The sequence below is a fragment of the Anthonomus grandis genome, chromosome 1 (assembly GCF_022605725.1).
Source record: "Anthonomus grandis grandis chromosome 1, icAntGran1.3, whole genome shotgun sequence".
NCBI classification, from domain to species: Eukaryota; Metazoa; Arthropoda; class Insecta; order Coleoptera; family Curculionidae; genus Anthonomus; species Anthonomus grandis.
The window spans coordinates 11,987,694-12,005,145 of record NC_065546.1 but is presented as its reverse complement, the minus strand read 5'-3'; the positions used below and the strand labels follow the sequence as shown (position 1 = coordinate 12,005,145).

The 17,452-nt window shown below is 32.0% G+C and overlaps 1 protein-coding gene across 5 annotated transcripts in view; it reads left to right on the top strand.

Annotated features, from left to right (window-relative positions):
- The window catches only part of LOC126733839 (G patch domain-containing protein 1 homolog), a 34,179-nt gene extending 20,479 nt beyond the window's left edge, over positions 1-13,700 (top strand). The window contains exons 5-7 of one of the 5 annotated variants that reach the window (XR_007659891.1): positions 7,031-8,485; positions 10,655-10,766; positions 10,841-13,700. Coding sequence is in view for 1 of the 5 variants with exons in the window: in XM_050437256.1 (XP_050293213.1) it covers positions 7,031-7,781 (751 nt within the window). In the remaining 4 variants the exon portion in view is untranslated. Of the gene's footprint in view, positions 1-7,030 lie in introns of all 5 variants that reach the window. The other 4 variants (XR_007659887.1, XR_007659885.1, XR_007659884.1 and 1 more) reach the window with 4 other exon arrangements.
- Positions 13,701-17,452: the final 3,752 nt, after the last annotated feature.

Below are 17,452 nucleotides of genomic sequence, written 5' to 3'. Positions count from 1 at the left end.
CTAATTTTGTTTTCGGCATTAACATTTTTACGAAAAAGTAATACAGCAATGCAAAAACTTTCCCATAGCAACCAAGATAACCCACAAAAGTGTCAAGAATAAGTTTTTGAAAATTTGTTTTTTTTTTCAATAATCTTTAAAACCACATAAAATATAATGTATATATTATTTTTGTATGTATGTATGAATGTATATATTTATTATATATTTTTATATGGCATATTCCTTTACAAGTAAATAATGTGCAACTTTGGGGTAAATTATCCATTTTCGTATTTTGAGTGTAGACCAATTTGAAACACCGTTTATAATAATAATAATAATAATAATAATAATAATAATAAATAAATTTATTTGCCAGTAATAGTACAAGTTTACAATGCATTATTGGTATACATTCTTCATACATGATAAATGTATTACTGCAAAATGGAGTTTAAGGCAGTAAAACTGATATTGAATAAACTCCGTGAAAATTTTGTAACTGTAACTAACAACAAAGAATATTAAATTAATATATAGATTCAATGTTAGCACAATAGCAAATCATAAGTAGTATGTAGTTTTATAATTTCAACACAAGTAAATTACAACACTGTTTTTACCTAAAACATTCTAATAGTTCCTAGTTCTTATACTTATAGTAGACGTTTGTACCTACCCAAAACACAAGTACACTATACCGTATGAAAAAAAAAGATAAATAAAAAACAACAAGACTTAGTGGTGTGTTAGCAAGTTATTTTTATATAGATATTTGAATTTTGTTGGCGTGAGTATTTTCATTTCGAGAGGAATATGATTGTATAATAGGTAAACATTATAAGAGAAAGATCTTGCAAACAAGGCAGTCTTATGGAAAGGAGGAGATATTAAGCCCCTATACCTTAGGTTTAAGTTGTGAACATCTGTTCTAAACTTTATTTTGTTGTACAAATATGGAGGACTTTTATTAAATATTATTCTGTGGAATAAGACAGCGGAGTGAAATGTACGGCGATTTTCCATATCCAACCAATTGCAAGTTTTGAGTTTGTGAATTACTGGCTCAAACTTCCTTATGCCAAATGCAAACCGCAAACACGACCTCTGAACTCGCTGTATCCTGTCCCTATCCTGTTTGGTTAGGCATGGACCATACAATGCATCACAATAATTAAAGTGACTTAACACAAGAGCATCTGACAATGTTAATTTTAGTTTTTGACTTAGGGCACGCCTATGTGGATATAACAGCTTTAAATTTGCATACGCCCTCTGTACACACGCAGATACATGTTCGCTGAATCTTAAATCTGTATCTAAAATTACCCCCAAATTCCTAGATTTTTTTTCAAAGGTAAGCTCTGAGTTATTTAAATTAATTTTAAGTTGGTTTTCTAAGTCAATTTTTTGTTTTCCAAAAGCAAGTATTTTAGTTTTTAAAGGGTTTAATTTTAACTGGTGTTTTTCTGAGTTTCGAACTAGTTGATTCAAATCTTTATTTATGTTAAGTTGAGTTTGTGCTATGCTATTAGGTGTGACAGAGTATAATAATTGTTTATCATCAGCAAAACTATAATCAATACAGTGTTCAAGGGCATGTGTGAGATAACAGGTGTATATGCAGAATAGTAACGGGGATAGCCCGGAGCCCTGTGGAACACCACAGTGAAGCGACCCTTTGTCCGAACATCCCTTATCAGTTTCTACATATTGAACCCTATTAGATAAATAGCTTTTAATTAGATCGACAGCACTCTGTGAAAATCCAATATGCAATAGCAAAGCGAACAGAACCTGGTGGTTTACCTTATTAAACGCTCTGGTGTAGTCTAACAATATCAAAACACATGAGTTTCCAGAGTCTATATTTGACATTATTGAATCAACCACGTCCAACAATGCTGTACAGCAACTGTAACCTTTTCTAAATCCCGATTGTCTCAAGGGAAGGATATTGTGTTTATTCAGGTGTTCTATTATTCTAGCGGTTAAGATTTTTTCAAATATTTTCGAGCAGGGTGATAAAATGGATATGGGTCTTAATTCTGAAAGGTTTGTGGGCTCGGTTTTAGTTTTTGGCAACGGAAAAACCCTAGTAATTTTCCAGGAGTCTGGAAATTTAGATACGAGAATACACGAGTTATAAATATTAACTAAAATATTTAGAATCTGAGGGCAGCATAATTTTAGCATTTCACTGTTTAGACCATCCGGACCAACGGCATTTGATTTTATTGATGATAAGGCAGTGTAAACTTCCTGTTCATCCGTCAATCTAAAAGAAAAAAGCTCAATAAAGTTTTTTGCCGTACTAGTAGTATATAATAAAATCAAGTCCGGATCTGGTGGTTCAAGTTGAGAAAATTGAAGAAAAAAGTTGTTTATTTCATTCGGGTTATTAAGATTGTTGGGAATGGTATCACCGGACTTTTTGTTTAAAATATTAAGATTCTTGAGAGTTTTCCATAAAGTCTTTCCGTTGCCATTGTTATTCTCTAGTAAGTGTTCTAGGTAGGCTCTTTTTTCTCTATTTATAATACTAGTAGTTTCGTTTTTAATGTATTTATAGTAATTCCAATTTAGAGGGGTTTTATTTTTTTAAAATTTTTTATAAGCCTGATCCTTTCGCTTGATAAAACATTGAACAGCATAAGTACACCATGGCTGGTTTCTATGTTTATAGTTAATTGTTTTATAGGGAGCTAATTGATCAAATAAGTTAAGTATTGTATTAGTAAAAAAATCAACTTTCAACACATGATTATTTATATAATAAGTATTATTTAAAGGAGATACAGCCAGGCAGTTGAGCACGCTTTGTTTATCTATTTTACTTAAGCATCTTGACCTTATAGATTTGTAGGTGTTTACTACATTTTTAAAATAAGACTGACCAAATACTAAATAATGATCAGAGAGATTATTTACTTTATTAGTACCGTGAAAATCTTGCCTGGCTTTCTGCGTAGAAACCAAAATAATATCGATTAGTGTTGAGCTATTATTTGAGATTCTAGTTGGACTATTAATTGTTTGTTTTAGATCAAAGAGTTCTATTGTTTTCCTGAAATTCTGTGATTTTGTGTCCTCTATATTTAGCAGGTCTATATTTATATCTCCACCACATATAATATCATGGCAATTTGTATAAAGTTGTGATAAACTATTCTCAAGGGTATCCAGAAAATCTGAGACAGAATCTCTTACAAGAGCCTGAAGGAGGCCTGTATACAGTGCCTATTATAACGTTTTTGTTTTGAAGTTTAATTTTAAGCCATACCTCCTCTAGTACTGACGAACAATTTAAATGTAGCTGCTCGAATTCAATTGAATTTGAAATAAATATACCAATACCTCCGCCTCTGCCTGCACTGCGATCTAATCTTAAAAATCTATAACCATCAACATTTAAAACATCGTCCGGTATACCACAATGCAACCATGTCTCACTCAGACCAACAAAGTCAAATTTTTTTTCTAACAAAAATGTTTTAAATTCAGCCAAGTGAGGTACCAATGATATTATGTTATAAAATGCGAATGAGAATCCTTTCATTTTTTTCCCACTAAGTCCGATTAACTCTTGGAAATTCTTCAAAAAATGGCAAATGTAATCATGTTAATAGTTAAATTTGTTAATTAAATTGAGTACTTCAGTAACGTATTTATGCAAAGAACGAGAGAAGAATACAAAAAAGTGTTTTTCTTTTTTTTCCTCAAATAAAAAACGATAGGTTGATATAAGTTACAGATTTATGGCTACGTAGGATAGGTACTCTACTAACTTGATACGAATTTTAAAATCGAAATCAAAAACTTAGGGATCTAGTATATAAAAGTAAACAGAAGCTTATATATAAAAAAAAAACAGGATATGAACAAAAGTGACAAAGAAAAAAAGAAATAAAAAATTCTTACTAAGTTAACGCATTTCACCTTTTTACCCCTAAAAAATTACAATGATTGTTCCAATTGTTTCTCAGTTTTTATTATTTCACCTTTTCCATCCTTCGTTACATAAATTTTCCCACTTTTTGACCAGGCGTTTTCTTTTCCGAATTTCTCTTTAGCTAGCTGCAACAGATGGTATTTGTGTTTTGTTAGTTCTTCAACAACGACCATATTGGATCCTTTAAGTATTTTTTTCTTGAAAAAAACTTCTTGCCTGGCTGCCACGGAGTTAAAAAACATTCTTACCTGCCGCGGTTTGCTGTCAGTCGGATTTTTCTGTCCTATTCTATGACACGCATCTATATCTAAATCATCTATTTTCAATTTAACAGCAAGGGTTTGCTGGACTTTTTCTTTTAGTTTTTCACCATTGGATTCCTTTAATCCATAGAGCCTAAGCTGCTTAGCTTTCGAATTTTGTTCTAAATTGTCTACCTTTAAATGCAGCTCCGAAACTTTATTTTGACTTTCCTCCAATTTTGTGTTTAGATCGGTGACTTGCGCTTGTAGTTTATCTATTTTCTCGGAGAATGACTTCGAAATAATTTCGGCAACTGCAGTGGCCAAGGTCGCTATGAAATTCTTGTCGTATAAACATTCAGATATACACTGTTTAATATCGTCTTTTTGATTTTTGGTTAAAGGCATTTTTATGTTAATTACAGCTAATTACCTTTACTTTTTTCTCTGAAATTAACTCTGTCTTGCTAGCCTATCACTCTGGAGAACTTTTATGTTTTTAAAACTTGCAATAAACTGTAGATATTTGCTGTAATTTAGGAGCGGTGTAAAACACGTCTACTCTGCACCGAACATTGAATACTATCATATGTATATTTTTCCAATAAAATAAATAATAAAAAAATTTTAAAACATTTATCAAATTCCTAAAAATACGTAATAATAAAAAAATATATATTATCTTGTGAAATGTAAAATATTAGGTCCCGCGGTATCTCCACTTAGTCGTTCCACTGTACGGCGTGCGCCACTAAATCTCGGCTTCAATTTTGACGCCACGAAACCAGTGTCACGGCTAGAACTCTCGATCGGCTACGGATTGAAGGAATCGTGAATAAATCGCGAGCTTTTACTGTACCTAGACTATGATTTCCAGCTGTCATATTTTACAAGATATACTTTCGCTCATGGAAGTATACAAAAAAAGTAGTTTTTGGAAAATGCCAAATTTTTGTTTTTGAAATTAGAGATTATATTCAGTAAACACGTGTAGAGGAGTACCAGAAAAGTTTAGAGTTTAGTATACATGGGTAAAGCTAAAATTTCGTTATAAAAAAACGAAGCTCTTAAAAAAAGATGTTTTTATTTGGTTTAAATACAGGATTATACTAACTACAAACTTATTCTCGACCTGCATAAAAACACATAGGTTATACTGAAGTAAGAAAATAGTTTATGGTTATGTTTATTAGTTGGTACTTTTGGTTTTTGCCCATTTCTATTCAATTTTATATTTCCAATATGCTTCTCGACTTGATGTTTGTAGAATTCGATGATTGCACCTCGGTAAAACTGATTTAAAATTGCGTCATTTATTGGGGTATTAAGTTATTTTCACTTACATTCTTGACTTTTTCACAATTTTTTCAAATTTTGAATATTCTTCTTTTTGCATGTTTTTATTTTAGAACAGCAGGCATTCTGCTATCATACATGCAACTCCTCATAATTTCAACAATTAGTTATTCATTCGTTATGTATTCTAACAAAAAAAGTACGCCAATTCGCAAAACACTCAGTTTTACGAATTCAACGAATCGTTTATTTTATCTCGGTATTTTATTAAATGTTCCCAGAATACATTTTAGTTTTCTATTTTAGTATGTTACAACCAGATATATTGAGAGAAACTGCTTATTCATGATACGACCTGGTCATATGCCGTATCATGAAAATATTTTTTTTAAAATATTTTCCTTTAACTGGAATTAAAAATTTGGATGTTAAGCTATACGGCTAAAATAAATTAAGTAATAAATTTCACATGCAATGGTGATACATATAGGACCTTTTTTAATATAATTTAATGATCTAAATCTTGTAAAGCACAATTTTAATCTTTTTCTTCTTTTCAAATTTCAAGTGTTAAAATCAAACCAAATCATTCCCCCATGATTTCGTGCAATATTTGATATTTTTTTATGACATATCCAATATATAATAGTTCCGTTATACTTATTATTAGAAGTACTTGTTTTTGCCCATACGTTTTATTACCTCCGCGATAGTTATTATCTCAAGTCGTCCAATTTTTAGGATTTGTCGGGATAGCCACATCTCCAATGCTTCCAGTTCCTTTTCGTCAATCTTCTTCTGTGTCTGCATCTTCCCATTAAACGTATTTTTATATTTCTAGTCTTCACACTATTGCGTGTAACATAACTTACAGGAAGTGATAATATTTATATTCGTAGAAAAAACACGCGCTGTTGATTATTGTTTTGTCCCTTTAATTGTGGTGCTGTTTAAAATGTTTTAAAACTTGATACCGTAGATGTAAAGTGCAACACTTCATAATGTTTGCCTATTTCATCACTGGACACAGAACTTTTTAAACAGAAATAAATCGTCGGCATTTCTTCTGAAATAAAATCAGTTTTATTTGAATGCCTAAACCTGCGAAACTTTCTTTTCATAGCTGTCTTAACCATTACTAATAATTATTACCTTCTTCGGGCGAATTCGCCACTTCATCATGTGTTCTCTAAAATGAAAGGAATTATTGTCCTTCTCTATCCGAATAACTAGTGTATCATTAGAAAGATTTAAAAAAATCATTATACAGCCAGCCTTCACAATAGTTTTCTTAAGTCGAAGAATAGAAGTTATTGTTTCTCTTATATATCTTATATAATTTTTTACATTGTTAATATGTCAGAAAGGATATTTGGTTTTATATTATGTATGATGTAAAATTATTTTAGTTTTTAGTGGTTAAAATAATTTATTATTTATATGATACGTGGCTTTAAAGTGGTGTTTCTCCTTGATTTTTTACTAAGTTGGGGGATTAGCATCTTTTATTAGAAATGCCGAGATTTTCTTCTTTTATATCGATCTTTTTCGTTTTTAGTCGACCTGAAAGCTCTAGGAAAAGAACCAAAAACATAATCTTCCAGTATCAAAAGCACATTGAAGAAGAGACTTTACAGCCTGGACTTAACAAGGAAGAACCGCCAATACCTGAACTACCTGAAGGCTCTATTGAACCAGAAATTAAACAAGAAAATGATCCTGTTACGAATAAAACTACAGATGAAAATAACACCCAAGAACCAGAAATAAACGAGAAAAATATTAGTGCGGATAAAACTTGTGTGGAAGACTTAACAGCGAAAATAGACTTGGAAAGCAAACAAGATTTGTTTAAAGCTATATTTATGAGCAGTGATAGTGAATCTGATGAAGAACGTCAAGAAAATAAAAACGAAGTTTCCACCAATAAAGCAGATAATGAAAAACAAAACGAATTAAAAACCGCAGTGCTTTCGGACCAGTTAATCCCAAAAATTATCCCCAGAAAAGAAGGAATTTTGTCAGGTATCGATTGCCGGACATTTTCAATGCCTGTTGTTAAAACAGAAAAAAAAATTCCTGAAAATATCCCGAAAGAAGAATTAAATGATGGCTGGTATGGACCAAAACTTCCTGAACAGAAGACTTCTCAGAAGACTGTAACTGTGACGGTGGTATCTAGCGACAGTGAAGACGAGTGGGTAGAAAAAGGGGAGAGCACTAAAAAGAAGAAAAAAAATAAAAAGGAGAAGAAACATAAAAAACATAAAAAGAATAAGCATGAGAAGAGTCATAAGTATAAGGACTGATTTTAGTTTTCAAGTCTGTGGAGTAACTGTGATATTGATTTGTAGGTATTAAGACTTGTAGAAATATACTACTCAAAATAATTATTTTATATTTAATCATAAAATCGTGAATGCTGTCTTAATATCCAACAATAATTATACAACAACTTTTTTAAATTAAACTAATCGTTACACATTTTTTTCCTTTTCACTGGAAAATGTTATACATTCTTAAATTTACTTTATCAGAAATTATTGGATTTTGAATATTAACAACATGAACAATGATAACAGATGACACACAAGGCATTTAACGGAAGCTTACACTGTTATTACATTGTCTGGTCAAGGATTTAATCAAGAAAGAATTGCACGTAATGTACATGTAGTACAATCGTCAATAAGTAGGGTCTTCAAGTCGATACAGGGATACTCTGGCATTCACTAAACGTCAAGGACGTGTAAGGGCAATAACAGCGGCACAGGATCGACTCTACCACCCAGAATAACGGCTAGAAATTTACAAAATCAACTGACACGAGTTTATCAGATAAGGATTAGTCATGAGACAGAAGCAGACTGAGAAAAAATAATTTAAGACCAAAAAGAGTAGCAACTGGTTCACTGTTCACATGACAACATCATGCTGCCAGATTAGCATTTGCTAGAGAATACATCAACTGGAGGGCTATAGCATTCTCTCTCTGTCTGACGAGTCAAGACAAGTAAGTGTATATACAGGTTGTTATTTAAGTACAAGGCCAAACTCCAGGAGGTGATTCTATGAGTAGTTTCAAGTTGAAAATTTAACATAAACATAGGTCCTGAAATGGTTCATTTTCAAGATACAGAGTGTCAAATTTTTTTTAGAAATCGGTTTTTTCTAATATCTTAATAAGCTTTCATTCGATTTTGTTTAAACTTATTGATATTGCTAAGAGGCTAATTTAGCCCCAATTAGATTAAAATTATTATGTCCAGTGGTGTCCCGGAAGATACCCTAACCAATATTTTTGACAAAAAAATTATGCGCCACAGACCTTTTTCAATGTTTTTGTTTGTTACGAAGTAAGTAGCTAAAAATACAACTTTTTTGTCTCCTGAGTTTCTTAGATATCTCTCTTTGTTTGCGAGATAAAAAAAATTAAATGCACTTTATTGCATGTCCCTGGGAAAATAACATATCTATTAAAATATTAGAACCACCATAACTAATTAAGCAATGAAAATTATGTAGATAAAAGTCGTCGCTTAAATGTTCTCGCACAGATTAAAACTATTTTTAATAAGACAAATTAACATAAAATAATCGCATAACCTAATAACTTATAGCAGCAATGTTTTAAAAGTAACAAAAAATAAGAGTGCCATAAAAGGAAAAACAATTACTATTCAAACAAATCTGACTTTGACATAACTTACTTAAAACAGTGCGTACTTAATGATCGCAATTATTTGAAGTGTTTCGAAGAATATTAAGCTAATAAAATTACTAATATTGAAACATGGTTCAATTTACAAACACAGAAATGACTGATATGCATTTTGTTTATGGAATGGCTGAAGGCAATTCTAGAGCGGCTAGGCGCATTTATCAAGAAAGATACCCTCATCGCAATATACCAAATAGACAAACATTTGTGAGAATACATCAAAGGCTGTGCGAATCATGCACATTTCAAATGTCGGCTGCTGTAATTGGGAGACCTGTACCACTGTAAAAACAGTGGAGATTGAGGAAGCGGTTTTATATGAAGTTGAGCGTAGCCCCGATACAAGTACACGCAAAATGGCAGAACAATTAAATATTTCTCACTGTACTGTATGGCAGATTTTAAGAGAATATCAACTGTAGCCTTACCACATACAGCGTGTTCAAATGTATTACCTGTCGATTTTCCCCAACGAATTGTTTATGGTACTTGGCTTTTGCAACAACAGGTAGCGTTTCCAAGATTTCTGTCCCGTCTTTTCTTTACCGATGAAGCGTGTTTTTTCCCGAAATTCAATTATGAACTTTCACAATAATCATATCTGGGCCGAAGAAAATCTTCATGCGGTTACAGAAGTTAATTTTTCAGCAACAGTTTTCCGTTAATGTTTGGGTTGGTATAGTAGATGATTATTTTACTGGACCTCATTTTTTACCCCCGAGAATAAATGGTCAAGAATATCGTAGATTTTTGGAATTAATTTTACCTGGACTATTAGAAAATGTCCCGCCGGAAGTAAGAGGAGCAATGTGACACATACATGATGGGGCTCCACCTCACTTTAGCATAGTATCTCGCCAATTTTTGGATGCAACTTTTGGAGAAAACTGGATCGGGGGTGCAGGTCCACAGTCATGGCCACCAAGGTCACTGGATTTAAATCCGTTAGATTTGTTGCTTTGGGGGCATTTAAAGTCCCTCGTTTACAAAACTCCAGTCAACACTGAAGAAGAATTAACCCAACGGATACGGGATTCATGTGATCAGATAGGACATACGTCGGGAATATTTCAACGAGTTCGGCAATCAATGTTAAGACGAGCTAATGTTTGCCTTGAGGTTGAAGGAGGGCATTTTCAGCAACTATTACAAGTCTGGTGCTATTTATTATTAATTTTTTTTTATAGAAATAAAGGTTTAACGGTAGATTCAAAAATAGGTTTTTTTTAAATTTGAACAAAATCGACTGAAAGCTTATTAAGCTATTTAAAACAAACCGATTTTTAAAAAAAGTTTGACACCCTGTATCTTGAAAATTAATCATTTCTGGACCTATGTTTATGTGAACTCTTCATTTTGAAATTACTCATAGAATCAAACCCCCTGGAGTTTGACCACGTACTTAAATAACACCCTGTAGAAGAACTGGAAACAGATTCAAACAAACCCGTATTCGTAAAGTTAGATGCTTTTGGTGGAGGAGGTTTATGGTTTGGGGAGGAGTTTACCTAGGTATTCGTACTGACCTCCATATATCCCAACTGCTGAAAGGCGTATTAGACATTTTGCGAAAGTAAGTTATCCGTTTTGCCCTATTTGTTGTTAATAATTTCATATTAATGCATCATAATTTTCCACAACACACAGTCCGCATACTGAGATTCTTGCAAGATACGGATATTGAGATAATGAATTGTGCAGCTAGGTCGCCAGGTTTCTTCCAATAGAATACACGTGGGATGCACTCGGAAGGACTGTTAGAAGCAATTTAAATCCACCAGAAGTCCTATGTTTAAAATATGATTATACCTATTGCAAAGACTCTGCAGGGCATTCATAAGAGCAAGAGGAGGCAATACTGAATACTAATTTATTTTATTTTATTAGAAACTGTGTAATAGATACAATGGTTAATTATATTGTTAAGTTTTAATTTAAATAAAACACTTGTTTTATAGGGCCAATTATTTCTTTATTTTTTTAGTAAAATGTTGAAAAAAGTTTTTATTTTTTCTCAGGGCACTTATAAGTTATACGGAATAGTATTTAAATTTATTTTTCATGTAAACAAAAATAAAATTGGCATAAAAAATATATAATATGGTAGATAACTGTTTTGAGTAGTTTATGTCCAAGAGTTTTAGGGGAAGGTGTCCTAAAATGACATAATTTTTATTTAAATCTTGTTTATGCAAAAACCATTTAAGATAATTAACTCAAAATAATACACCACGTTGCTTTAAATAAACTTTATTGACAAACATAAACAATATTTCAACTCTATTTAAAACTTGTAAGAAAATGCATTTTAAAAAACGTTACACTATGTCGTTTTACAAACATGTATATTGTAAAATGACACAGTCGTGGGGTATAAAATGACATATACTTAAAACAAGTGATAACACAAATAGAACTTATAAAATATAGTTAAAGAAAGTAAGCTAATAAGGAATGAGTCTTGGCAAATCTCGCAAATAAACTTTTCGACCTTTGGAGAAACTCCAGCACATTCGCAATGTGCCCAATTGTGGCACTTCATACAACTAATCCAAGACTCCCTGGATCGAGAATTTTTGAATAGATCGTTGCAATACAGGCATGCCACTTCATCCTCGGCTGCAAAAGGATCTTCTTCACTTTCGCTTCGTGCAACAAAACTTGTCTCACCTGAAAGGTTCTTTTTAAATTGACGCACATTTTTTCACAATTTCTTTTCTTTCTTTATCTTTAACTTTTCTAAATTGGGAGTAGTTGTTAAGACTCCGGTTATAGTTTGTCTGGTCTTCCTTTTTTTTGGTTCCTCTTGCTACAGGCACTGGCGGAATTTCCTGTAGAGAAAACCTTTTCCTTAATGGTTGATTTTGTTTTATATTGCTTTCTGTCTGATCACCTCTCGGTTCATTTTCTTTATCGACACTTTTGCCTTGTTTTTGTCGCATTGCTTCTTCTGTAACACTAATTACTGTTATTTCATTGCTTGTTGATGGTTGTTCTGGACGATGGGATGCTCCCTCTTCTATGGTCGGTTCTAATAATCTATTTGTTGTCTCAGCCGGCTCAAAAAACTCGTCTGGGAAAATATGTGGATTAAATGGATAAATTCCCGTATTTAAAAATGCGCTTGTGGCATTTTTAATTGTAGCTGCTTTCCCGTAAGCGGACGTAAACAGTTCACCAATTTCATGTAGTGTTATTACTCTCCCTGGATGGTTTTTCAACCAAAGTGCACATTCCTGGTTATAAAATGTCTTTAGTGATTTAGAGATTTTAGAGACCATAGAAGCTGACATCCAGGGGCTGCATAGGATGGGTACAGTGGGCAGGAAAGCATAAAGGGATTATTCCATTTCTTCTGGCAAACGTCAAGGCATTTAATGATTTGTGGCTAGTGTGCCCATCCAGAAGTAATAAAACTTTTGAGTTGGGAGAAGCTTTAACAAAAGTCTTAAAAATGCTTTAACCACAAAGCAAAGGAATCAGATGTCATCCATCCAGTCTCGTTAAATAATCCCAAAGAACTTGGAGGTAAAGCATCTAAAAGTTCCTCCTTTCTATTTTTCCTAGGGAAAATCAAAGCAGGTGGCACAAAATTACCTACACTATTCATGCAGCAAACACATGTTACATGCTGACCTCTTTCAGCACTGGTTAATGATCCTACTTGTTTTCTTCCAGTTTTGGCAAAAATTTTTGAAGGCCTTTGCACTGTGGACAAACCACTTTCGTCCATATTGTAAATCCGATGCACATCAATTTTTTCTTTTTTTAGGGTATTTTCCAATGTATTAAAAAAATTTTGCACTTGTGGCCTATTAAATGCCGTGGCTCTAGCCGCAGACACAGCTTCAGGCTGCCTTAGAGATATTTCAGGATGTCGCATATGAAATCCTCTCAGCCACTCTCGTCCAGCGCTACGATCTTTAAATCTATTTGGAATGCCATTTTTAGTGGCAAACTCATACGCAAGTTTCTTTATATCTGTTGTTGTTATCCCGAACAATCTAGGCTCAAGTAATAAATAGTATATGCTCAACTAACTCTCTTTCTTCGTCTTCATTAAATGTGGTTGGAAACCGACCCAAAACTTTCTGACAACCCTTAGCTCTTTTGTTTGTATCATTTGCTCTTTGCCTTAATGTGGCTTGGGGGACATTGAACAATTTCGATGCTTTCAGCCACCCCATTTGGCCACCTTTTACAGCGTTAATTGCACTTTGCATTGCTTGTTCATCCCACGATTGTCTAGTTGATGTTCTTTCACGTTTTCCTACCATAATGTAACTAAAAATAAACAAAAAATACAATATTCCTTAAATTTAAATTAATTTGATGTTTGTTTGTAAAATGACATAGTGTGCCATTTTACCTTCATGCCTATCTGTATCGTTTTACCCGCAGTAACAGATAGTCCTTTGTTAATGCAGAATAATCTTATTTCATATTAAACGACATTTCCGCTCACGTGAATCTGAAGTATACACTTACATTTAAATACTAAGTTGGAGAATAAATACCGCTATGTCATTTTACATGCTATGTCATTTTAGGACACCTTCTCCTACTAAATCGTTAACATGGTATTCTGACCCAGAATTCTTCAAACTACATACCAAAATTCTGTTTTCTTAAAAAATATGAAATTTTTTGGAAATCGTGTTATATGTTAAAATAAAATCAGGAATATATAAAATGATCATCCGAGAACTGTATCGATGGTTCTTGGTCGAGTAACATTAGACCTTAGAACATTGAAAGGCCTTTCAATGTTCTAACCATTAGACCGAGCTTTAAAATATTATTGGAACTTGTAATCATTACTTAAGTATAGTGTACATTGCCGTATGCAATTAAGAAAATTAAAAAAAAACTCCTGGACTATAATAGTAATATTATTATAAGAATATTAACATCAATGTTATTCATTGCGGTTTTTTAATTTTTTTGCTTAGTTAAACTAGCTTCCTTGGTTCTTGTATGGGAAATCCTTTGGATTTTAGTATGCAGAATAAAAGGGAAACAATTTCACAATTAATATTTATATTTAGTGTGACAAAAAGATCCATATATTTTAAATCGTTTCTTGTTTAAACGTTGCCGTTTAATTTTTCTATTTTGTTATTTTATCACCTTATTTATGTAAACCAATATTGTAGTATATAAAAATTCAAAGGGTGGGAGAAAAAAGCAAATAGTTTCATTTCATATTATTAGATTTTTATTATACAAAGTTGCAGGTAACAAATGGTATTTAATAGTGAAGAAAAAAATAGTGAGTCCATACTTGTAGTGGAGTCGTAGGTATTTGAGTTTAATAGGCGGCAGCACGATAAAAAAGGAGACTCATGGAAAACTGATCTCTATGATTCATTTCTAAATACTGATTAAAACTACTTAAATTATCCAGTGGCGTAGGTACTGAAAATTGGTATCCTAACCTTCGGCGTACTGGATACTTATTGATTAATTTGAGTTCCCTGTCTAGCTTAGAATAAAAACAATAAGTACCTATGTGTACCTAGAATATTTATTTGAGGAGAAAGTATATAAACATCTATTGTATATACAGGGTATCCCAAATTCGACCCTCAACATATAGGCAACTATAAGAGATACGAAGATGGTTAAAAAAATAAAAAATTCCGAATGGTTTCGAAAAAAATACAAAACTTTCAAAAAATTGCACTTTTGCATTACCACTTTTTTCGTGCTACGTAATGGTGTTTTTAGATTTTTAATACGACGTTACGTCTTTTGGAAACCATAATCAACTTTACTTTCTTACGGGCGGCCTATTTGGTTTTTGCATTCTTAAAACCTTTGCAAAATTCCCTTTTTAATAATATTGTTTATTTTACAAAACCTAAATTTTTGGGAAAAAAAAAACTAAAATTGCTGCATTAGGCTGTGCATAAACAAACAAGACAATATTTAAACTGTTACAAATGTTACACTTTATAAATACAAGATAGACAGAAACACTAGCAATGCAATATCCTAGTAGTGCATATACATTGCCTTAAATTACACCCTTGTGATTTTCGAAACACCTGTAATTATGTAAAAAAAACTAAATTAATCCATTTACTTAAAAAAAACTAGGGAAATTTTATTTCAAACCCGGCTTTACTCGCCTGGGTAAATAAATAATAAATTTAGCAACGATTGCACTCTTTTACGAATAATAAGCACCGCGCGATTTTTTTTCTCGTCTATATACTTAACCCGTTAAATGCAAACCGCATTTCCTCTATATTTTGAAAGTCCCCCCTCGCATAAGCCCGATTTTTTAGCGTTGTTATAAAATTTTTCTAAAACCAAAGTCTATAAATTTAATTTCTTGTTGAAATATATAGACTTTGATAAAACATTCAAATCAGGAGACCTTGCCGGCAATCTTACCGGACCGCGTATCCAGCGTATTTACATACTATACTACAGCACAGAGCACCCTAGAACTCCGCGGTTCTGCACCGCAGTATAATATGTAGTTGAGAAATGCGCTTATTTATCACTACATACTATACTACGCTACAGAGCATTAGAAAGAGAAAGGTTTTTAGATGATTTAGTGCTGTAAAATTGGTAGTAACACATTTAATTATTGTGTAATTATTTATTAATTTAAATAATTACAATTAATATATACAAAATAATTAGTAAATAATCATTACTTATTTTTTCTGGATATTTCGGTATACAAGATAAAGGATGTTTAAATATTTAATGAATATGATGTGACTGGAAAATTTGAAAACAAATACCTAATGCTGTGAAGGTGTGTTGTACTCTAAAAATTTTAATAGTGGCTTGTGGGCTTTTAAAGGTACATAAATACGTACGCGTACAACGTAATTTCTTTAGTCCATTCCTAAATTTGGTTTAATTTTAAAATATAGGTTTCGCTTCAGAATGTACAGATTTATATTTTTTATCATTAATCTGGTTGTATGGATAATACGGTGGGGTAAACTTTTCTAAAATAGCGAAAAAATGCTCTTATGTTGGTAAAAATGCTCAACATAGCCACACATGGAACCACAAAATACTAATGGTGCAAAAGTTAATTTATATTATTCTGCAATTCATATAAATTAAAAACTCCTTCAGTGGTTAAGCTTGACTACGTTAAGTATTCTTCTGAAGTTTTAAATTTTTTTGCAATTTCAGAAAAGTTAGCAAACTGTTTAGAATTAGAAGGTGTACCAAGTAAGGATACGACTATAAGACATTATTTTATTAGATTAATTTTAATAAACACAGGTACTCAACGTAAAATAAAATATCTCAGTCTACCAAACTTTATGTTATTATCCTAACTTTATTATCTAATAAGTTGTATTAGTATCTAAATTAGTATTTTATTATAGTTAATTAGCCTAAAATCAATTTTTTAATGAGATTTGGCGATTGCAGTCAACAGCTTGATTCAGTGACCTTGGAACCGCACGTCTTCGGATGATTTATTTATTTTTGCTGGTCTTTCAATTCTTTTTGATCCAGATGTCATTCCAGGTCTTTGCAATCTTCTACTTATGGACGTAGGCTGTACTTTAAATATTTTTCCACGACAAATATTCTTCATTCTACTAAAGAGATTCAGCAGCTCCTATGAGGTTTTTATTTTTTCTAATGTTTTGTTCACTTTCACCACCATATTTGTTGCTTCAGGAGTCGAGTCTCTTTTAACCATGTGTACGAGATTTAAAAAATGTTGACTTAATTGTTCTACTGCAACTTCCTTTCTCTTAAGTAGATCATCTGGATGTGAAGATGATGAAGGCATATTTGGAACCATATCTTATTAAAAAAACGTAAGTGTGTCATCTTTTTCTTTACTGTTATTTTCATTTGTGATCACTTCTATGTTAGAAGTATCCATCATATCTTCAAAAAACATGTCATCAATATTTTCCTCTAAGGCTATTTTAGTTATGATAGGTACTATTGAATTTAATCTTTTTGTCATGAATACTAGGTATCATCTCTTTTATTTTTTTTTATATAAAATAGACCTAATAAAATATTGAATGATTTCTTAAAGCTTTTTCTTACATCTAACAGTGGTGTTCATATAAACTCCTTAAGTTTGGTAATATTGTCTATAGATAGGTAACATGTCCAATCTATGGTGGATAATATTAGGTAGATGAGTAAAATAAAAAGAAAATAAATAATAATTTGTATATTCCTATATATTCTGTCTCATTAACACACAAAAATATACTTCTTTAAGTCTTGAGGTTTTGCTTTCATATT